Source organism: Trichogramma pretiosum, unplaced genomic scaffold (assembly GCF_000599845.2).
Source record: "Trichogramma pretiosum strain Unisexual culture from Peru unplaced genomic scaffold, Tpre_2.0 scaffold62, whole genome shotgun sequence".
Taxonomy (NCBI): domain Eukaryota; kingdom Metazoa; phylum Arthropoda; class Insecta; order Hymenoptera; family Trichogrammatidae; genus Trichogramma; species Trichogramma pretiosum.
In genome coordinates, this window is record NW_019641674.1 from 502,711 (window position 1) to 526,152 (window position 23,442).

The following is a 23,442-nucleotide window of genomic DNA, read 5'->3' on the forward strand; positions in this document are numbered from 1 at the left end:
GCAAACAGAGTTGATTTTGTAATCTAGACATGCCACAGAGGTAACATTTGGCATTTACATCTCAACGGCAAATGTAACTGGCCCTAAAAAATTGAAATATTAAAGTTCAATCACAAAGAATACAATAATGTTGAATGAACGACCGATCCAGATTTGGCTTATCTTCACTAGTTTAAGGACATGGTATGTAGACATGCAAAAAGCAGATTTCGGGAGAATCAACCATTTACTTCACGTGTTATTCCGCTCTATAAAAGCAGTCATGTTTACCCCCTCCGCCTCTCAGATTATTTCCCTATGTACATGCTATCCATTTAGACAAATCTTGCTAACTGTCAGTTGCCTCGTTACTAGTTACTATTTGCTACGCTCCTTTAATGAAGGACCCTCTCTCTAGATTGCGCTACTGTATGTATACCGGCGAACCACGTGTTTTACTTCTATACAACACTTTTCATTGCCAAGCCGAAAGTATTTCATTCAGTTAGATTGAGTTATTTAAGAGCATGATCTGGTTTTATGTCTAACAGTTGCATTGAATAAGTTGACTAGTAAAGGTGACCAAATATCTCAACATTGCACGGTTCTTCAAATTTCTGTAGTATTTTGTGCAACTTTAACATTTCTAGTAAGATATAGCTTGGTTTTATTTCTATTTATTATTCCTAAAGTTGTAACTCTACTATTTACTGTGTTGATTTGAAATAATTTTGAGTTAATTAAATATTGGTTTCAAAATTTTTCCACAATGCACAGAATTTTTTACTAGTTTCATTTACCAATATTTCCAATTTTTTATCAATTCTTTTTGTCAATACTGTTAGTAATAGGTTATATTTTTATAAATTCAATGTCACTTTTTACTATGTAATAGTATCTTTGTTCATAATGTTGTATGACATATTCTTAGAAAAAAAATGCAGATAGTTGATATATTTTTTTTTTCTCTTTACAGAAAACCAATAATATGAATTCTAATAAAAATCATCACCCTGACTATAATCCTAACATTCAGATAAAGTCTGAGCCAGGTATTGCATCTAATGATGCATCTGCACCTACACTGGAAATTAGTTCATTGAACAATGTTCAAATAAAAGCTGAACCTGGAACGGAAAACAATATTTCATCTACCTCGTCTTCAATAAACTCAAATTCATTAAACAATATAAAAATAGAACCAAGCCTCTTCAGAAGTTCTACAAGACTACCTTCACTTAGAGGACCTAGAGATTTGACATTAGGAGGGAATGTGAAATTGGAAAAACAAAAAAAAGTCTTTACCCCAAATTTAAATGTTACAAGAAATAAAAATAGAGAGTGAGTAATGTTATATTGATTAAAAAAAAATTGTATTAATAAATGTATTATTTCAGAAATCCATATACCAACAATGATAACACCTCTAAACTCAAAAAAGAAAAATTCAATGACAAAGATAAAAGGCAAGATAAATTAAGAGAAAGAGGTAGAGGACGAGGGAGAGGAACAAATAACCTTGTGCAGGTAAATTAAAATCTTCCTATAAAGTGATTTAGAATTTTATGTCGGAATTGCTAATAATTGTTGTGGAACAGTCATCTGGCATTTTCAGTGAAGGATTATCCGAATCCTTGACAGCCAAAAGACCTGGCTATGCCGGAGCAACATCTGGTAGGTCTAGTGATGGTTTTGGATATCAAAGAGGATCATCATCTTCATTTGCCATACAAAAATCAACAATTTCTGAAGTAGACAATAATGCAGAAGAAGAAGGTTCAAATGATGAGTTTGATGATTTCAAAATGGATTATAAAGATAGTTTTGTTTCTCTACCAATTACAAATAATGGTATGTTGATAGAATTATAAGCTAGAAATTTATTTCTAGAAGTAGTCTAATCCCTAAATTTGTATTTGAATCACTTATGTTGTAAAATATTAGAAAAGTTTTAATATTTTAAAAATGGTCAAAAAGATTTTACTACTGTAACTTGGGTTTGTACATTTTAGGTTATATTTGAATCATTTTTTTATTTTAATATGTTACTTTCAGCTAAACAACATAATGAAGTAATAGGAAATAATTTAGTCAAACATAACAGTGATACAGAATTAAAAGCTGATAAGCTAAAAACTAAATTACAAGAAATTAAAGTGACAGATAAAAGTCCTAAATTGACTGTATCACAAGTAATACAGGATCAAACAGAAAATTCCTATAAACTCCTACAGGTATTTTTACTTAAGTTTTCCCATAATTGTGTTTTAGAAAATAATAACTGTTATATGTATTATTATATGTTTTAGTTCCCACCTTGTTTACCAGGACTACCAACTGAGGAAATTGATAAAACTGATAAAACTGATAAAAATGATAAAACTAATAAGAAAAATAACAACTGCACCGTCAGTTCATTGAAGGAAGGAGTCTTAGGTAAAATACAAGTGTTGAGATCTGGCAAGGCTCGCTTAGTTTTAGGAGAAAATAATCTCATAATTGATATAGGAACATCTACAAGTTTTAGACAGGTATGTTTACTCCAACTATTACATTAGATTTATAATCAAATTATTGCATTACTGTAAGCGTAAAATATTTACAGGATTTGATTGCTGCTAAAATAAAAGATGATAAGTCAAGCGGAACATTAGTTAATCTTGGTACTGTCGACAGTAAACTTATCTTAACAGTTGACTGGGAGACCATATTAAAAAATTGTAAATAACAATAGTTAAATCAGTCAATACCTTATAGTATGAATAATTTTTTCTTTAAACAATTAAGAAATGATGTTAAATATTTTTTAAGATAAAATGAATTTTACATGTATTATATTTATTAGAACCGAATAAAAGGATTTAGGATTTAAAATCAGAACATGTGAATAAGGTTTGAAATCATCTTTATGATAGAAAATTTTAAAGAAATCATGGTTAAAATCACAAACATATTGTCTATGTGATTAGATAATCATTAATAATAATTTAATTTAAAAAAAATCAAGGCAAATCATGGTCAAGCATACAATGTACGAGTTAATTAGCTAAATATGTTTTAATGATTACTTTTATGATTTATTTATTAGAATTAATCTTAGTTTTTGGAAATTTCAAATCCAAGTTTTACTTGTGTGTACAAGTAATTACAAAAAAATTACTCACAATTATATGAGCTCAAGATTTTAAAACCACAATCATTTGTATGTAGTTACAAATTTTGAGGCTTTTGAGGTCAACATGAAATGAAATGTTGTAAACTTGAGTAAACTAATTATCAAGTACATTTATGTTACAATTTTGTGACTGTAAGTTTTTAATCACTTTGCTCAACACTATGACCTTTTTTCATAGACTTTAATGCTTTTTCTCGGAGTTTTTTTTCCAATTCTTCGGTATTACCCTCACTTGCATCAGATTCATCGGATTCTGCTACTTTTTTCTTCTTATGTTTCCTATGCTTCTTATGTTTTTTATGTTTTTTATGCTTTTTATCCTTTTTCTTTTTCTTTTCTTCAATTTCGCTTTCCTATGGTTATTTAATATTATATTAGAATCAATTTAGTAACAACTATAATAGTAAAAATAATAATCCTCCAAATAATACCTCAGATTCACTAGTGCTCGTTTTCGGCTTCTTTCTCCGTTTTTTTTTAACTTTTTCTTCATCACTACTATTTTCATTCTTCCTTTTCTTTTTCATGTCTTTTTCTGTTTCTTCGTCCTCTGAACTCGAGTTGCGCCTAGATTTTTTTTTAGATTTTATTTCATCTTCGCTGCTTGAATCTTTTCGGACTTTCTTTCCTCTCGGTCGTTCATCTTCGGAAGAAGTAGATCTTCTTTTTCGTAATTTTTTTGGCTCCTCTTCAGAACTTGACTCTCTTTTTGATCTTTTCGGCAGAGACTTATCATCGTCAACTTTGTTTAATTTTTTAGATCGTTGAGTATCTTCTGGGGAAGTTGACTCCTTCCGAGATTTTTTATTTTTTTTTGAATCTTCTTCTTTTTCTTTCATCTTTCTTTTAAGTTCAGTTTCAGTAATATCTTTTTTTTTACTATCCTTTGGACGTTCTTTCAATTTAGTATCTCTGGAAGCTATGAAAATTTTACTTAATTAATTAAAATATTTTTGATACCAAAAAAAAATAATAGAATAAAAAATTTTTTAACAATCATCTTTACCGGAACGGCTAGAGTCCCGCTTTCTTTTTTTGTCGGTAACTTTCTTTTCGTCCTCAGACGACGAGCTCGAATCTCTGCTCTTGTCGGATTTATCATCATCAGTGGACGTTTTTCTTGACTTTCGAGATTTTTCAATTTTTTTCTTTTCTATTTTCTTTTTATCTAAAATTAATTTCAATAAATTATTTGAAGTATTTATTGAGATACTTCTTATTAAAATAATTTGAATACTTACTGTAATCACTATTTTCAGAATCTGATGATGCTTCACGTTTGTCTTTTTTTGAAGCTTTTTTTGAGTTTTCAGTTTTTTTCAAAGCATTTTCAACTATTTTTTGCGTGTTAGATTTTTTTTCTTCCAACAGCGGCTTGAAAGAATTTTTGGTAAGTTTTTCTTCTTTCTTGAGTGGGAAAGTTTCAGCAGTTGCAATGGTAACTTCGGCAGTTTTGGGTGAAGTTACTTTATCTTCCCTGAAAAAATAAATTTGTTTATTTACCTTGCATGATATAAAGTTTTGTATATTTAAAATAAAAAAAGTCCATATTTACTTTAATAAATTTAGTTGTTTATTTTTTTCTGCGATGATATCTTCTGTCTTTTTGAATGGTGAAGGAGTTCGAGATAAGCTCCGAGAGAACTATAAAGATATTACATTTTAATAATTAAAAAATGTTTTAAACTTCATATTTTTTCATGAGTTTAAAAAGTATTATTACCCTATGTCTGCTTATAGGTAATGCTGATGTAGGAATTTTCTTAGGAGAAATTAAACTTTCTGTCTTTTTAGGTAAAGGTATCTCATTTTTTCTAATTTCCTTCTCAACTACAATTCGCTTAGTAGATTCTTCTTTGGCAGCTTTTTCTTTTTCCTTCATTTTCTTTTCTAGTTCTTCAGCTTGTTCACGATCTTTTTTTTCTTGAAGAAGTTTTTGCTCCAGGGTTTTCCTGAAAATATATTACCCGATTAATTCTTCTAATCTGAAGATAACTTAGAAATTAAGAAAATTATAAACAAAAGCATGCAAATTCAAAAATCGATTATCTTAATCTTTTTCTACTTATAATTGCAGTTTCACGTTGTAACAAATAACTTAAGTTCTTTAGCAAGTCTTCTCAAAGTAATACAAAAATTATAGTCCAAAGAACAGAATTAATGAAAAAAAAACTTATAAATATTGAATAAGTTAATATTTTTTCAAGTATCTACAAAACATCATTTTATTAAACCCTAAACTTACCCTACTGAATGATAATATTTCGTATGGTACAGCAATAGCACTTTTCTATTTGAAACAGTTGAAAACATATTTCAATACACAATTGATATTTTAAAACTTAAATAATATAAAAATAACAAATGTAGATTTTTTTCTTGAGAAACAAAAGAATTCTTTAAAATTCAATAATATCATTTAAATTAATTCCTTGTTTCAAGTATGTTTCCTGTGCTTTAAAAGTTTCTGATAAAAGTAAACTTACATAACTTTAATTTTTGACCTTTTTTTTACAATTAATAACCAGTAACGTATGTATTACGTTTTATAGTTAAAAACTAAGAAGCTTAAAAATTCAAGGTGCTATTATTGTATATACGAGTTGAATAACCCGTACATCGATTATGAAAAATAATTAAAAAACTATTAGGTCATTAATTAAATTGAAAAAATACACGAATATGCGTCAACTAAATACTTTTATGGTTGCAAAAGAAAGGCCAAAAGTCAGTGTTAAGTTTTAGCGATATGTAAAAACCAATTTATAATAAAATATTTGCTTAAATTTATTTAAAAAAAAAATCAGAAATAAAAATGAAGAACAATTGAATCTCAATCAATGATCTTTTGCCTTTCTTTTTGAAAAATATTAAAACCTATATTAAACTTTATTAGAAAGGCTCCACTTGCAATTAATAACTCATAACATACCTAAAAATGTAGAATTAAAATCTAACTTTTGGAATATGAAAATAACATTTATTTAACTCACAAAATTCAAAATTTAAATAAAAAGAATTTAATTAAGTTGGAAAAATTAATTGATTCCAAATTTGGCATAATTTTATTTCAAAACAACTACTCAATCTAACTTGATTGCTTTTTTATCTATTTTTTAAATAGCTCACATAATTCTATTATAGATAATGTTGAATAAACGCAATTTTCAGTTTTATTTCTTGCAATATTCTATCTAAGTTAGAAATTATAAGTATTAACTATAAGTTTTTTTACCGTGCAACTTTATCTTCTTCTTCACTTGTCTCAGAATCACTGCTATGTTCGCTACTTGATCGAGATCTGCCGTTCCTAACATCACGTTTTTGCATTTGCGTTGCAGCAGCCTCTGCAGCAGCAACAACTACTTGAGCAGCATTTTTGACCGGCATATTAAGAATCGCCGAGCCTTGCGGTGGAACTAAATTTTCGATGGGTACTTTCTTTGTTAATTGCTTATCTTTGTCTTTATTTTCTGTATCAGTCTTCGGTAGTTTCTTATCTCGCGAAGGTGCTCGGATAGTACTAGTAGGTTCACGACTGCGAGTACGAGATCTGCGCGAACGGTTTCTTCGGTCGCGTGATCTATCTCGTCTGCTTGAACGATCGCGAGATGATGATCTGTCTCGAGAACGTCTTCGAGAATCGCGGCGATCAACTGAACGTCTTCGAGAACGAGATCGGCGACGACGATCGATTGAGCGCCTTCGTCGTGGAGTTGGAGATCGTCTCCTGCGAGGACTTGGCGAGCGTCTTCTATAACGAGCTGGTGATCGTCGAGGACTTCTATTGAAAACAATGAGATAATAATTAAAGAAAAACTCAATTCGTAACTTGAAATTCAAAAAATGAAATAGTCGATGCAAACCTTCTACTTAAACCTCTGCGAACTGAAGGTGGCCTCATACGACCACCGCTGTAACGATCTCTATCTCTATCGCGACGATCACGATCCCTTTCACGATCTCGATCTCGTCTACGATCTCGGTCCCTGTCCAATGATCTCCTAAAAAATTAATTTATTCATTAGTGAATTTCATGTGTATTTTACTATTTATTTTAAAATTTTAAAAGTGGTGACCACACTAGCTAAAAAATTTAAATAACCGTTATTTGCAAATACAAATCATCTACTGGCTTACTACCTATTCAAATTTACAATTTTGCTTGGAAAAAAAAACAGCGACGTTAAATATATTTTGCATGTTTCTTTCGGTAAAAAAAATTATAAATATATACCTTCTGCCACGTCTATCTCGTGATCGATCTCGTGACCTATCTCTGGTTCTATCGCGTGATCTATCCCTAGTACGATCTCTATTCTTAGAACGATCCCGATCTTTTCTAGGCGAGAGACTACGACGCTTTACAGCTGATTTTCTTTCTCTGCTCGAGTCACTGTCAGATCCACTATCATCTTTATTGGATTTCCGGTATGATCGTTTAGATTGCACGCCATCCTTTTTTTTTCGAATTTCAAAATCATTTTTGTTCTTTTCTCGTTTGTTGTCTTCAGAATCGGAACTACTACTGCTACTTCCACTACTAGCACTTGTGGCTTTTCTTGGTTCAGTTGTCTTCACTTTTTCAACACTTTTAGAACCTGATTTACTTCTCGATCGACTTTTCGATACAGACTTGGAACGTGATTTAGAAGACAATGAAGCGGACGATGATCGAGATTTTCTGGATTTAATTCTATCAATGCTCTTAGATCTAGATTTTTTCGATCGTGAAGTTGAGCGAGATGATCTTTTGTTTACTTTAGGAGATCTGGATTTAGAACGACGTAATCTAAAACGTTCCATTGATCTAGATTTAGATCTTGAGTTCCTTGATTTAGAAATTGATCTTGACTTTCTTGATTTGGAAACGGACCTTGATCGCCTAGATTTAGACTTAGATACTGACCTAGAGCGTCTAGACTTGGACTTGGAGATGGACCTAGAACGCCTGGACTTTGACTTGGATATTGATCTTGAATGTGAACGGTGGGATTTAGATATAGATCTTGAACGTCCACGTGATTTGGAAACAGATATAGATCGTGATCGACGAGAGTGTGTGCGTGAGCGTGAGCGTGACCTTCGTGACTTAGACTTTGATCTTGAACGTTGACGAGATTTGGAACGAGACCGATGCTTGTATGATGGAGAAGTTGAACGTGATTTACGCATAGATGGTGACTTTGAGCGTGATTTTTTGTTCTCAGCAATCTTATTATTAGATTCATTGTTTTCTTTTGTTATTTCAGCTGAGGGAGATCGATTATTTTTCTTTTTACCATCTGCAATGCTCATCAATTTAGCTTGCAATCTTGAGATAGCAACTTGAGCTTCTCTGTTAAAAAATGATCATTATAATTTTAGGCAATGCATTATAAAATTTCGCAGTTTGTTTTATATTCATGAGTTATTATACTTACGGTTTATTTTTCAGCGCTATCATAGCGAGATTACTCTCCCGGGGAATGGATCCTTCACGCTCTATTTTGATATCATTACCGTCCTTCATTGAGCCTTTACTAGGTGATCTGGAGGAAGATCTACGTTTGCGACTTAGACGATCACGATCTCTGTAACGATCTCTTGATCTACTTCTTTTCCTGATTAATAAGAGTTAAAATATATAATTATGCGTTTAAAACATTCTTCTATTATTGCACAAGCGATTATTGCTTGATTTAGAGGTTAACTTACCGATCTCGATCTCGGCTTCGTTCTCTGCGATGTTCTTTTGAGGATGCTCGATCTTTTTCCTCTTTTTTTATTTTTCCGTCAATATCATTATTATCCTTGCTATCTTTTTCTTTATCCAAAGACGCTTGAAGCTTTTCTTGTTCTTCCTAATTGATAAAAAAGTAAAAATTAAATCTTTTTCTAACTGTTCTTTGCTTTTGCAAAATGAGAATCAAACGTGCTCTATAATAATTAAATGCACTAGGTTGGAAACATCGGATTCGATACGCTTTTGTTTTTCAAGTATTTCGTTCGCATGATGTCAAGGACAAATTAATCGTGTTTAGAGATGGTTCTATCATCAATCAATAACAAAAATCGAATTGTAAATTTCTACAATAACCTTTAATGCATAAAAAGATTTAAATAAATTTTCTATTTAATTAAACGCGCAACACTCAAGCAACTTCGATTCACACAGTATGACTTGATAATTAAAAAGTATTTTGTAAATACTTACCAAGCGTTTTTTTATTTGATCTTTTTTTTGCTGTAAAAATGCCGCAGGAATGCCAGTCTCATTTTCTTGAGCTGAAACTAGTAGGTCCCAAAGTTCGCCCATGAATTGGCGAGCATTTTTACCATTTAAGAAACCTGTGAGATTTATTTGCATTTTTCGAGGATCAGGAAACTGCAAAAAAAAAACAAGAGTATCTCTGTAAGTTTGTACAATTATGATCATGACCTCATAATAGCGTCAATTTCCAGTTTATTTGCAATATCTAGAGTTGTGTAGATTTTTGTAATAACACTTATAACCTAAACATATATATTTGTTAACTGCTTTTCCCCCTCGAAAAGCAGATTTTTGTTTATTATCTTACCAATGCTGGTAGTGTCTAGCATGATGTAACCTGTTAAAAAGATAACGCAGCAGTACTGCAGCAATTAATATAGAAAATAAACGAATAAGGCTTTACTGTTGAAAAAAACCATTTGACACAGTTGAACTAGCCTTTATCGCTATATTTAAATTCAGTATGAACAAGTTTTTAGTGAACGTTAAAAAAGGTTAAAATAAATACGATGGTAAATCCTGCCGCTCGCCTTCGAATCCTAATTAAATAAGCAAACGACCAGTGTCGTTCAGGAGCCAAAACTCACGCTAAGTTTAACAGTACCTCCTGATATGGATAGAACATCCATTTGTTCACCACCCGCGCTTTGCCAACGGCTCGAAAGTAGTGATAGCCACGATAGTCCGTGATTTTCCGCATACGAATGCTGCTGCTGCTGCAGTTGTCAGCTTGAGAATCGGATGACAATCGTTGATTCAATTCCAGACGACGATGCTGACACTCTTGCGTAGATTTTCCTGCAGTACAATGCCAATGCCAGCATTTGGCACTGAAATCGTAGTTGATGATGTTGGAAATGCCATAGTGGCACTTTGAAGAAACAACCAATCTTGCAAATGGTCGGTTCGATCAGCAGCTGTGCAGCTGCACTGCTAGTTGCAGTGCATCGATGTTGATGTAAGCCTCAAGCAAGGCAATCATTGCCTCCGATGGTGCAGTTGATGAAGCGCAAGCTGCTGATGTTTGCAGTGTAGATCAGTTACATGACGTGTTGATTCAGCATATCAGTAGCAGCAGCAGCTGGTGTGCGGTGGTTCGACGGCATGTATCATAGGCAGTTGATAGGGTGACCAATCGGATGCAGAGGAAAGCACATCCGAGTGCCATTTGCACAAAGGGGTTGTTGAAAGCCAACGGCCACCAATGCTCTATACTTAGATTAATTGGGAATTCAAAGATATGAGATATAATTCCACGGATTCAAAAAGTTGTTTTGGCAGGAATTACTATAGTTTTTTTGAAATTTTTTGAATTTTTTTTTTTTTTATATTACTAACATTCAAGTTTTTAGTTCATAGTGAATTATTTGAAAAGTAATAAAAAATTTGAAAAAATAATTTTTTTCAATGAAAAAGAGTACAACTTTTATACTATGCAGTCTTAATATATTGATGAAATATGTTGAAAATATTCATGTAGGAAGTGAAACAACTAGTTTCAAATTTTTACTTACCATAAAAAATCAATTAACTCATAAGGGTGCAATAAAGCTCATGGATACCATGAGCACAGTATAATTTTTCTTAAAAAATAAGCAAAAAAAGTTTAAGAAAATCAAGGCAGTACTATAAAAATATCATTAAAACAAACCAAAAATTGAATCAAATCATTTGCAAAAACAGACATTTTTGAAAAAAATTTAAAAGTAAAGGAATTTGAATGTATTAAACTTTAGTAAAATACGCAGGAAAAATTATATGCAATCAAGACTTTTTATGAATTGATTACTAATTTTCAATTGCACAAATTTTTCTTTTAATAAAATGCAAGTTGAACTAGGCGTTGTGAGCTGAAATAATAGGCATTTAACAAAGTAGTATGATGAGGGGAAAAAGCTGTGTAAACGTACAAATGTTTTACCAAAAAGTTGGTATAGACACAAATGTAGCTATAGTTTTAGTAGATACCGTTATGCATCTTATGAAAATTGGAGATAATTTTTTCTTACCTTTTCCTCCAGTTGATTAATAACAAACTCAACTATAACATCATCTTCCATGCCAAGTAGCTGGGTAATTTTTGTTGTAATCCATGGCTTGATGACTTCCAGCTTTACTTTTTGCATATCAACCTTTAATTATTTAAAATAAATTTTTATCAGTACAATTATAAAATAATTTCATCAGTAAATAAAAAATAATTTCATGCTTACTTTTTGCGTCAAAGAATCTCCAAACTTCATTTGCTTCAGAAGTTTTTTCTCTTTGTCACTGAAACGCGTATCCTGCAACGCATTGGTTCCCTAAAAGAGGAGGATAAAGTCCATTATAACAAGTAGTGAAACAAATGGTAAAATAGAAAAGAAATATTTTGACGAAAATCTGTCAGAATTTCCACGTACAGTACGTCAGAAAAATGATGCGTAGATAATATAAATCTTGCTAACGAGAGAACAAGTAACATAGGCGAAATCACAAGGAGAATACAAGGCGTCAAAGAATGATAAGAGCCAACATTGGTTATAAATCTTACCGTGTACATCATGATGACAGATTTTGTAAGCTAACCAGACGGAAAGAAGAGACGAGGCGGCTAAGCGTATATCGCAACAAGCCGTAAGAAGCGGCGTCGGTGCATGCAAGCCGGGAAAGCAATTGGCTTGCTATGGATGGCGCGGGATCGATAACGTGTCCGACACACACCGCCAGACGCCAGCAACACACGAAAAAAGAAGATGGAGCGTTTCTGTGTGTGGCCCCTGCAGGCGCACCAAGAGCCGCACTCGAGTTCGATCAGCAGTAGCAGTCAAGTTATATGTATAGCAGCAACACGATATTGTTGATAATTCCTGGCAAATTGTCCCTACGGTAGGGAGTCGATACGGAGGGTCGGAACGAACAAGACCCAGCCCTCTATTGACTATCGAGCCGACCAAGACGAACGTGTCTCGTTATCCGGGGAATGTTCACCGCGTTCTAATAATAATGACTACTCCGTCTTGTGTATAAGTTGACTACTATAATGTAGCTATATAGGCATTTATATACGCGAACAGCAAGTAGGTAAGTGTGTGTATTAGTGAATGCGCGCGCACTCACCGCTCCCGCGATAAACCAAAAATGGTGCCTGTACAGTACTCGCAGTAGTAGGTACCTACAGTAGTAATATAATATATAGTAGCAGTACCTGGTTGTAAGTACTCAGAGCGTAGGCCGGTAGACGGCCAGTGACTCACGAAAGTTACAGTTATGTCACCTACTCCTACATGTACCTATATGTGTGTTGGTATGATTATAACGAGTTTCGACGCAACCTATCGATGATTCAATTTCAATTTTTTTTTTTTTTTCAAGTTAAAATTAAACACTTGCATCAATGAGCGCTGTTGAAGTTCCATTCGTACGTTTACCTATCGTATCGACTGTTACAGCTAGTGTCCCTAAAAGAGGTCATACGGTGGGGCTTCGTAACGCAGTGACCGCGCCGGGTATTTTGCAATCGAGTCGAGTCGAGTAGTCACTATATATATTCACTACTACGTGAATTCCCCCAAAATTCGTAAGCCCGCGAGCAGTTAATTTCCTTGCAAAGTATGAAAATCAATAAGCCGCAAATGCTGTGGGCTCGTAAATTTTTTCCAACTGCGATTATCGTACAACGTGCCCTGTACAACGTGCACAACGAATCAATAAATTCTGTAGCAACTCGAGCGTTGAGTAGAGTACAAATGTATAGCGCGAAATTATTATCGACTCATGTCCCGTTGCCATGCAGCGATCTGACACTAAGTCGAATGTATCAAAAAGTCGAAAATTCAAAGACCATTCGCCACGATAAATAAAAATAAAACCTAGTGACTCGTCGAAGCGGGCTTGGACAAAAAACCAATAAAATAAGAATGCGTTAATTGTACATTATTGCGAGAATTCGACCGATGTGGAGGAATTATTAAGATTTCTATAGCCGAATGTTAATACGCTTTAGGTGTGCAAAATGCGAGAAAACCCACCGGACGTTCTAGGGGATCGGCGGAAAATAGCGTAGAACTAGTGATGCGTCAGGGTCCATCGAGCTGCAGTTGGGGATGAGCATAGAAAACGGGAAATTAAAACGCGTCAATTTCATGCACAAGCAGCGGCCAGTCAAACTAGACGAGAGAAAGGAGAAAAAGGATGCGCGAGTAGAGACGAGAATTATAACATTGTACATAAAGCAAAGAAAAAGGAAAAGGTACTCATAAGAATACTTGTGTAGCGTAGCCGGTACTAAGCGACACGTACATTATTACACTACAATACGTGCACGTTTGCGTTAGACCGCGTATGTGGCGAGGCTCTAAACGAGTATGAGTAGGTATCATATCGAATACGCATACACACGTAAAAAGCGGCCTGCCCGATCAGTCCCTCTCTTTCTCTTCTTCTTCTTTGACTCGGCGCTGTCCGTCCGTATACGTGCGAGCAAGTTGTAGCTACATATACACATACACGAGGCGATGTTGAGTATGGGTGAGAGAAAACTGGAGAGAATCGGGCAGCGGTGAGGCGCGCAGTTTGGTCGAGACTCGAGGTAGGCACTTCCTACAGTCGCAAAGAGCAAAGAGTCCCGACTGCTGCTGCTGCTGCTGCTGCTCTTCAGTCGAGCTTTGGATATCCACCTGTATAGTTCTCCATCTCTCTTTCTTTCTTCTTCTCTCTCTCTTTCTTTGGCGCTGCTGCTGTTTCTTTTCTCTTCCTTGCGCGCGCGAGTCTTTGGGTTGACTTGAAGCAAACACGCGCGCAAATCATTGGCCTGGCAGAGGACTGACATTCACCGAATCAACTGGAAGAAAAGAAGAAAAAAAGAGCAGGAATCGGCGATCGGTATCCTACCGATTTGTCTTTTTTCGATCTCTTGATTTGGCTACTCGGGCGAGGAGCAGCAGCGTCCGCATACCATAGTAGCAGCCCATAGTGCGCCAGTGTCGGACCCGAGTGACGTGACGGATCTGGCTTGTTTTGACCTAGTTTTTCGGCCGATCCAGTCGCTCGTCTTCGTTTTTTCTTGTTGTTATTGTTGTTGTTACTGTTGTTTTTGTTGTTGTTGTTTTTGTTGTTGTTGTCATCATCGACCGTCTACATCTGCCGGCTTTCCGACCCAAGAACGGGATTGCCCAAATCGAGCCACTAGCAGGAACAACGTTTATTGAGGTGAGTGATCTTCTTAGACTATCGTCAGACGTGTAACTTATTCTCCTCCTTTATTCTAATTGTAGTCACTTTACTCGATTAATGAACGCAATCGCAATGATGATTAGATCTTAAGTTCGTTAGATAATCGTGCACCCTGGCCATAATCATCAGGATATTTTTTCAATCAACTACGAGAGAGAGAGAGAAATAAGTGAAGGATTCTAGACAAACGAGTACATCGAATCTTGAGCTCGTAGTAGTAACGGTAGTAGCTCGAATGTGCGTACGCGTCGAGAACGCGCACACATAGCATACATCTGTAGCGTATGTAGCCGCTTATTGATGCGCACCTTGACCTCTCTTCTCTTGGCTAAACAGTTTTGCGCTCCATGTAGCTGAAAATTTTCATTAGCAGCTAAATATATCATATTGCATTATAGTTAATGTTATTATAGTTATAGTATCTGCAAACAAGGTCTGTTATCAGGTCTCGCACATGTTTACTTTTAATCAATCGTATTCCTGCTTGAGCCGTTGAAATTTGTGCACTAATTGTGCGTGTCGGCAGACAATAGCATATTACTGCCCTAGGCCGGGAAAAACATACCCCGTGGCCCGAAAATAGCAATATTTTGTTTGACGCCGTGTCAGGAAAATGCTACTTTCGGGACGCTGCTATGTAAAGACCATTTTCGAATAGTAGCTAGTCGTGCTAAAGCATAAAACGGGTCATTCGATGTAGCTCGACTAACTATTTTAAATTTGAGCTGTTTACAAAGTACATCAATTTTACGGTTGTGCCGTTGCGGCCAACGCTCGACACTTAGCACGATGAATTTCTTTACCAGCAGGAGCTGGAGGAAAATGACACAAGCCTCGAGTGCGATGACATTTTTCAGGTACAAGACTCGCAGACTCTACGACGAATTAATATAACTGCATAGCAAGGCGCATCGATTTTTCATTAGAAATACCAGGTCTTAATTATGATTCCTGGGCAATTGGACTGCCTCGCTGACTCGAGTAAGTTTTTGCGAGCGATACCGAAAAAAATCAACGAAATTTGAATAGTTGAGAATAAAAAGGACGAATCGGTAGCGCGGCCTGTTTGTAGAAAGGTTCGATAGCTTTTGCGATAGTTTCGCGCACACAAGTGCGCTGCACGATGAAATGCAAAATAATCCGTTGATGCAGCGCGAAATTGCTCGTAAGCGGCGTCGATCGCGTCGAAACTAGTAATTATCGCGGCGCCTACGGCTGACGGGACGAGCAGCTGAGCAACATTTACGCGTTCTTTCGTCCTGCGGGTACCATTGAGAGCTGCGAAAGCATAACGATGATGCAATTTATCCGCTTACCGTTAAAGTGCGAAAACCGTCGTCCACAGAGACTCGACGAAGTGGCTTTTGAATATACTTCGAGAGCCTCCGGGCTTGCAATCGTTGTATTACGGGCAGCTAACGTTCCAGCCGCGTTCAACCTATGATTCATCTATATCTCGTCCGCGCATGTCGTCCGATGTGTAATTTTTTCCTTTGGCTCTCAGCTGCTCCTTTATTATTCAAGACTGCTCGACCGTTAGAGTCGAGCGGCTATCTACGTATCGATCTGCTAGCTGACGTTGAACTTGCGAGAGGCAAAGTTCGAAATTGAACGAGTACAATTATATAGTTGGAGCTCGCGTCGAGTCTTGGTCAAAGCCAATCGAAAATGCCAAGTTGACTCTGATGCTACGTTGATGCTGCGACACAATTTCACACGGCCTGCTTAGTGGTAATGTTTGCATGAAACCGGTGACGATCGTACGATTCTTTGCTTTATAATTGAAATAGGTTTAAATAAAGCTTAAAGCTCTAGGCGGTCATTTTTTGCTTTGATATTCTGCGGGATACAGCAGCAGCAGCAGCAGCAGCAGAGACGTTTTCATACAAAACGAGGCGAGACGTGCTCGTCGTGTGTAGGAGAAACGCGTGCTGTAGCTCTAACACAGTGAAATTGAGGTGAGCACAGCTACCGGCCGCCCTCTTATACTACGCATACTTTCTTCGGGCTTGCATTGTTAAATTGATAAATTCCACAGCGATCAGCAGCGATTTTGGGTCAAAAGCATTAAATGGTTTACATGCCACTTGGCCATGTGAGACCAAGTAGTTACCTTGTATATATCACTACAGCATGCCTTTAGAAACACTGGAAAAATTAACTTTCTAATGTATTTATTGGATTTTCGAAGAGCAACCGCACGAACCGCCTCGAGCACGCGTACTCCTTTTCGGACACACGAGTCGAGCTCATCGGTTACATGTAGCATATAAAGATTATTTTACGCTGTGCAACAGACTAAAGCCTTCGTAATTCATTATTATAAAAACGTTTAGCGCAATCGGCGATTTATTGTTACAAGCCTTCATTGGTCATTTATATAATTTATGACCTTTCAATGCATACATTTAATATCGCACAATAAAAATAATCTCGAAAAATTATATCGATCGGCCTTTTCTTCGTGTTTTACTTGTTTAATTTGCAAAATGCGGGTGCAGAAAAGCGCAGGGTATATCAACTGCATTCTGCAGTAAAAAAAGGGCTCTAAAGAAATATTTACAAGTATTTATACAGATGCAAGAATTACACGAGTGCAAAATATATCTATATATTTTATGCGTGAATTCGTGTACACGAGTAATTCAAAAAAATCTTCAAAATGCACTGGTGCTTATTTCAAAAATAAATTTTTCAAAAGCATCAAGGGGACAAATACACTTTAAACTCAAAAAAAAATTTTATTGCATTTTTGAGTGGGATTTTTCCGTCCCTTTCCATTTCATTTTTCGAAATGCCAAAATTTTGATTTTGCACTGAGATACAGCTGTTTCCGTGAGCCTTTTTTCGTATACTTTGCTTGTTACATTTTTTCTTCTTTTGCCTTTTCTGGCAAATTATGTTTTTAGTCACTTGGTATAAGATTCAAAGTGAACCCTTTGAGCTACATCACGAAGAACTTATACACTTCTTCGGAACATCAATGGTCATAACACCTCGGGTGAAGTATTAGGTCCATAGGTCGCCCTGTAAAAACTGTTTATATGAGTTATTTTTCGTAATATTTATACTAAAACTACTCATCGAGAATATCACAAGGGTCGGATCACTTCGCACGAGGTCGGCTTTGTGACTATTTATGTTCCAAAAAAGTGTACAAAATCTGTGCTCTGCAAAAGGAAAGGAATTGACCAATAGAGTATAAAAAAACTTACAGAAATTCTCGTATTTCAGTGAAAATTCATAGTATTGTAATTGAAAAAAAAAATGAAAAAGGCCGCAAACGTCCTGCCCAAAAATGACATTTAAAAGTTTCGATTTTAAGGCGTATGTGCCCCCTGAAGACACTTGGAATTTATCTAAAATATTTTCAGTCTTCAAGAAGATCAATTTAAAACGAATTCGAAAAATTTCAATTTTTAGTACAGAATTATTGGTGCTTAATTCAGGACAAATGCCATAAAAACATGAATTTGCCATAAGTTTGCTATAAACTCAATCTTTTTATGGGGGTAAGATAAGTAAAGATAAAAAATGCTCAGATGTTTAAACGATTTTTAAAAGATCTTTGAGAATATAGTGTTGTCTTATGCATACATATACATAATGTATATTACAAGTTGGCAATAAATATATAGGATCTGCTGGCGGTGGTGAATTCTTCACGTGGATCAGCATTGGCATTTACTGCTGTACAGTCTTAGTCGTCGTCGTCGTTGGTACACGACACCTGTTACGGTCAACGACCAGCCTTGCTCTTGCCCTCGCGCGCGCCAGCAGCCACGCAATCTCTTTCTCTCCGTCTCTCTCTTTCCCGGGCTCAGCTTCTTTCTCTTTTGCACCTATATAGCCGCGCGAGCTGGTAATACACCTATACACACCCATCTGCCATACAGATACACCGACTCTTGCGTATACTTGCACTCATCGACGCGCTGGTCATTAGCCTGCCACTGCTGCTGCACGAGGCAACGAGTTTTCTTTGACGATCGCCTCGCGACGAGAGACATTGCGTATCTTTGACTCCTCTGGCCCGCGGAGAATCTGCAAAAAAAATCTCGCGCGCATAATTGCTCGTCTCTCCTGCTTCACGGAATGTCTGCACAGCCCAGCTTTTATCGATACCGTAAGTCATTACAACGTTCCGTGTGTTTTCTCTCCCACCTTCCGTCTTTTCATCGAACCGACTCGCAAGTTTTCTATTATCGAAAGAATTTTCATTGTTTCCCACTCGAATTTTTTTTTCACTCAGGAGCTACTAAGATTTTCGACTCGTACTGCTTCCAATTATATGGAGCGACTACGATTTCGAACTCGTACCACAGCTTGATCGATTCCACTTGGCATGTGTCAGCTTCCATTATTACTATGAATTTTATCTGGCCAAACACTCTCTGGCTCAACAAGCCTGCCTTACTTTGCCGTAACAAGTTTTCATCCTATTTCATATTTATTCAACTAACTGAAGAAATATCCCCAAATTTTATTAGAATTTTTCTGACCGTCCATCATCCTTTTTCAGAGGTCCAAATTAGCATTTTTCCGTAATTCATGAATTTTGCAATTATTAAAATAATACCTAATTCCATATAGAGTGAATTCAACGAAAAAGTGCAGGGAAGCTTTTGTGTTAGAAATTGTTTAAAAATTTTTGCTGACAAAAAATCAAACCATTAAAATACAGAGAAGGAGATGTTATTCGACATAGTAAGAAAGCTCTATGAACTTTTTCAGCGATGAAAGACCGGATCGATCTTAATCAGATGTTTCTCTCTATGGAATTGTGTACAGTGTACTATATTCTGCAAAGTACAGCAGAAAGGTCTTAAAGCATTTTGTCCAAAAATTTAGACAATATCCGGTAAAAAAGCTCGCTGGGAATTTTCAAAATATCTGCAATAAGCATTAAGAAAATATTAAATTCGTGGTTTTGTCAGATATAGAAAATTTTTTTGACCGTTTGAAATGACGTAGAATTGCTTATATAAAGTTTACGGTCAGATATATATTTGTCTTCGGGAGCCTTACCCACAGGTACCGACAAAACATAACGGAACGAATAAATTCTTTTATATGGATCATAACCCAGAAAATTCAAACCTGTCATTGTGGAAAAAACTACGTACATCTAAAGAAATTACACGTACGCTGGATCTTGTCTCGATTATCATTATATACTTGCGCGAAGCTGCCATGACATTAGACATACAGCCGCAGCGAATTCAACTTAACGATAATCGAGTGCGCGTAAAAAAAGTAATGTTTAACACACAACTTGCTTCCATTTTTTAATTTCCCGACAATATCTCTGCAGTTCCATATCACTTTCGCACTTGTACGTTGTATTAGGGCATTGTGTATATGCCTCCGTGACGTACGTTATGTATACGTAATTCCTGTGCTTAAATAACCGGAAAGAAGGTTTAAAGGGACGTTGACTTTTGTGGAGTTTTGACAACTTGCTTTGGCTTTACAAATATTCGCAAATCTTTTTATAGTGAACTAGTATTAACAAAATCAAATTGATGTTTCAGATGTTTTATCAAGGAAAATTACAAGCGTTAGTGTTGGTGCTGCTAGCGGTAGTCAGTACGAAAATTGAAGCAGCATCAAAGTGCCAGGGCAGTGGACTGAAGTACGTGTGGGGCGATGCGCTCACGGACTCGACGGACTGCTTGGGACCCAACAATATGCAATACCCCACGTAAGCGGACAATCTTATAAAAATATGTTAAGGATATGGCAAAACCAACCCAAAAATTCAATTTTCAATACAGTTTTCTGAAAATTGCACCGAATATTTCTCTTAAAGATAGAGAGCTACATTATGATGTTTTAAGAGGTATCGTAAAACCATGTGGAGAAACAGTCGGTAGAAGTTTTAGAAAAGTGGATTGGAAATGCAATTGTTGAGCTGACTTTGCCAGCCCCTTGATGAGTAAATTACATAATGGAAGAGGTTGTCTTTTTCAGGGGCGCCATAGCGCGAACCTTCAAAAACGTGTGGCCCGGTAGCAGCAGGACTGCGAGACACTATCAGGATCGAGAAACGATAGACCCGGAGATTACGCGTCAGACGCTCCTGCAGAACTACAAAGCGGCAAGTGGTGACCATCACATTGCAAGCAGCACGAGAATCGGTGAGTTTTGCACTTGGCTATAATGTAAGATCAGGCGAATGGTAAACGGTTGCGCCTGGCCAATGTTCCGAGCGATCAGTCTACTTTTATCGAAACGTATCTAGCATGTCCGAGAGATGCCGATCTCAAGATAAGTCGCAAAGTTATGTAGCGTTCGTGATTAAAATAGGAAAATTGTCAGCTGCGAGCGCAGTGCACGCATTAACCGAGAAAATGCAATATGAGATGTTTCGAGAGGCAGGAATCTCTGGGTCGAGCTTCGTTAGAGCGAGCGAGTCAGACCTTTCACTAATTATACAATAGGCTCGCTCGTCGAGTTCAAGTTCGCAGCAGCGACTTTGGCAAAGGCTCTCGCGTACAAGCTCACGATTTTGTGTCGATGCATCCACCGCCGCTCTCCAACTGCACTGCGGCTAATGAATCAAAAGCTCGAGCGGGCTAATTATCTGTAGCCGTTTGCACATATAGACATTCAAAAATGCCAAAGAGGCCATGCAGGGGCCGATTCCCACAGGCTGAATCCACGTGACCGGCTACGGCCACCTATATATTATATAGGAGATGTCAGTGCACGTCTGCCTCGCGGGAAACGAGTGTGGATCGCGCAAAGGAGCAAGTGAGAGAGAAAGAGAAAGACAACGGCAATCTTGATTATGCACGCAGCTGTCCTTATGACACGAAAACCCGCTTTGGGACTTGTGATGCTCTTTTCTTTTCTCTCTCTCTCTTTTTGCCCATATACGCACAGAAAAAGTTACTCACGCCTCGTAACTGTGACTCGATTTGTTCTTGAATGTAACATATAATAAATCCATTGAGTTTAGTAAGTCGCCTATAGCTTGAAAATTATTAGCACACGATAATGTCACGATCCTTTGACTCCAAGTCGACGATCGAGAATCAATTGTGGCTCTCTGTCAGTATCTACCTCGCGCGTATAAAATAATAATTTTTCAAAAAAAAGAGAAAAAACAATCGAGTGGATTCAGCATAGACCTCGCGCAGGCCTCGATGGACCGAGTTGTTGGCGGCAACGATGCTTTTCTCTTACTTTCGAGAGAAGGTAGAAGGGGGCACCGTATACAGTTATTGACTCGGAGTCGTGTTATAGCCAAGAAGCTATATCGCGTAATAACGGTATAATGTTATGTACCGGCAAGTCGACTTTTGAGTATAATCGTTTGGCTCGACGAGTCCGTCATCGCATATCATCTTTCCGATTGGAACCATTTCCTCGACCGACCTACTTTATATTTAAACATTTTAGCTCCGAGAGATTCATACTGGCTATGTACGGATCGGTGGCATGTGACACAAGTGAAAAATTAGTATTGTTATTATAATTTTTTTTTCAGGACGATCTTATTCAAACAAGGACTCGTGCGGTGACTCGACGCGACTATGTAAAACCAGGTACAACACCACTGCGCCGATGTACGGAGTTAGTTTGACCAGCGGCCAACCAGTAACGATCGTTCAAAAATTCCCCGATCTTCTGCAGCAAGTCGTTTTTGAAGTTTGCGAGTACGTATACTTATTCGTTGATAATTTTGAGCGAAAGCTGCACTTACAAGGTTGAAAGTCGGCAGAAAATCGCCTTTCGTTATGTACGAGCGCCTACTCAAAACTGTGCACACGTCATTTTGCTTTTTCAGGTCAAAGGAGTGCGACACGATTTACGGCGAATGCACGCAGACGTACGTGCCATACTTATTTTTGGTAATACCTTTGGGGCCGGTGACGCTGACTGGCCAAGACTACGTGCTCGTCGAAAGCGGCTGCGTCTGTAAGCCAACGAGAAAGCCCAATCGAAGCGATTGAGCCAGCCCTAGCAGCCGACACATTCGAATCGCGATCCAGTGAAATTTACCATTGAGAATACTTCAAATGGGTCAGAGTGTCATCGAGAGATAACGCATCGCATCCAGCTGCTCATTGTAATATTTCCTTGCGTATGCGTCATGTAGGAGAGAGATCGTCGATGCATTAATTTTAGCGGCTCCTGCCGAGAGACTGAATGCACCGTATACATTGCTGCAAAATAATGCAAACAAAAAAAAATAAATAAACGATCGAATGAGAGAATGAAAGACTAAATGAATGAGAGAAAATAAGCTACCACCGCGAAGCCGGTTGCGGACATAAGTACGTTTGACTGCATACTTCGTAATAGGCACAACAGCAGTGACAGCAGGTCCTCGTTCGATCTTTAATCGACATAAGTTGGAACGAGCTTTTTTGGCCTTCTGCAACTCGAGAGACTCAATGATTCGAAAAGCAAGAAAATAATAGAGAAAGAAAAATTTAACGAATGTTATTTTTGTTATATGTACAACTTAGAAAGTATATATGTCTGAACTTTGGGGTCATTTTTTTTATGCCAAGAAAAAAAAAGTATAAAAAAGGTTTTTGAAAATTAAAAGAAAAAATGTTTTTCAAATAACTATATGGTTATATTAAAACCGTTACAATACTGTTTTTTCAAGTTTTTTTTTCTATCAATTCTAGGCATTTTCACTTATTTTCGTTTTTCTCAGAATTACGAATTTCAGTAGCACATACACTTACTCGACTAAATAAATGTAGAATAAGATATATCAAGAAAGCTCGCGTGTCTTGAGCTTTAGAGCAATTTCGACTACGAGTCAGAAAACTATATAATTTGTCCATTGTCGAACGTT

General features: G+C 36.6%; 3 protein-coding genes across 7 annotated transcripts; 2 read left to right on the forward strand and 1 right to left on the reverse strand.

The window, feature by feature from the left end:
- The first annotated feature begins 419 nt into the window (after positions 1 to 419).
- Positions 420 to 2,859, forward strand: LOC106648181 (DNA-directed RNA polymerase III subunit RPC4). 2 transcript variants are annotated; one of them, XM_023460587.1, is made up of 7 exons: positions 420 to 557; positions 956 to 1,320; positions 1,377 to 1,506; positions 1,578 to 1,830; positions 2,035 to 2,213; positions 2,289 to 2,510; positions 2,585 to 2,859. In XM_023460587.1, the coding sequence occupies exons 2-7, from the start codon at positions 968 to 970 to the stop codon at positions 2,705 to 2,707; spliced, it is 1,260 nt and encodes a 419-aa protein (XP_023316355.1). In that variant the 5' UTR covers positions 420 to 557; positions 956 to 967; the 3' UTR covers positions 2,708 to 2,859. The 2 variants fall into 2 exon arrangements, with proteins under 2 accessions (XP_023316355.1, XP_014220359.1); XM_014364873.2 differs by having other exon boundaries at positions 423 to 628.
- An 8-nt stretch (positions 2,860 to 2,867) lies between these two features.
- Positions 2,868 to 12,411, reverse strand: LOC106648123 (serine/arginine repetitive matrix protein 1). Of its 3 annotated transcripts, XM_014364806.2 has the most exons (16): positions 11,941 to 12,411; positions 11,621 to 11,710; positions 11,417 to 11,539; positions 9,351 to 9,521; positions 8,852 to 8,997; positions 8,578 to 8,757; positions 7,392 to 8,492; positions 7,021 to 7,158; positions 6,390 to 6,938; positions 5,400 to 5,444; positions 4,878 to 5,106; positions 4,710 to 4,798; positions 4,396 to 4,631; positions 4,161 to 4,322; positions 3,586 to 4,073; positions 2,868 to 3,507 (listed from the first exon to the last, which is right to left on the reverse strand). In XM_014364806.2, exons 1-16 carry the CDS (start codon positions 11,950 to 11,952, stop codon positions 3,295 to 3,297), a joined length of 3,972 nt encoding a protein of 1,323 aa, XP_014220292.1. In that variant the 5' UTR covers positions 11,953 to 12,411; the 3' UTR covers positions 2,868 to 3,294. The 3 variants fall into 3 exon arrangements, with proteins under 3 accessions (XP_014220292.1, XP_014220299.1, XP_014220307.1); XM_014364813.2 differs by lacking the exon at positions 5,400 to 5,444; XM_014364821.2 differs by lacking the exons at positions 11,417 to 11,539; positions 11,621 to 11,710; positions 11,941 to 12,411 and adding an exon at positions 10,012 to 10,466.
- A 1,612-nt stretch (positions 12,412 to 14,023) lies between these two features.
- On the forward strand, positions 14,024 to 23,112 carry LOC106648209. 2 transcript variants are annotated; one of them, XM_023460563.1, is made up of 5 exons: positions 14,024 to 14,597; positions 20,156 to 20,325; positions 20,595 to 20,761; positions 22,117 to 22,285; positions 22,417 to 23,112. In XM_023460563.1, the coding sequence occupies exons 2-5, from the start codon at positions 20,156 to 20,158 to the stop codon at positions 22,580 to 22,582; spliced, it is 672 nt and encodes a 223-aa protein (XP_023316331.1). In that variant the 5' UTR covers positions 14,024 to 14,597; the 3' UTR covers positions 22,583 to 23,112. The 2 variants fall into 2 exon arrangements, with proteins under 2 accessions (XP_023316331.1, XP_014220404.1); XM_014364918.2 differs by lacking the exon at positions 14,024 to 14,597 and adding an exon at positions 18,394 to 18,747.
- The last annotated feature ends 330 nt before the right edge of the window (positions 23,113 to 23,442 follow it).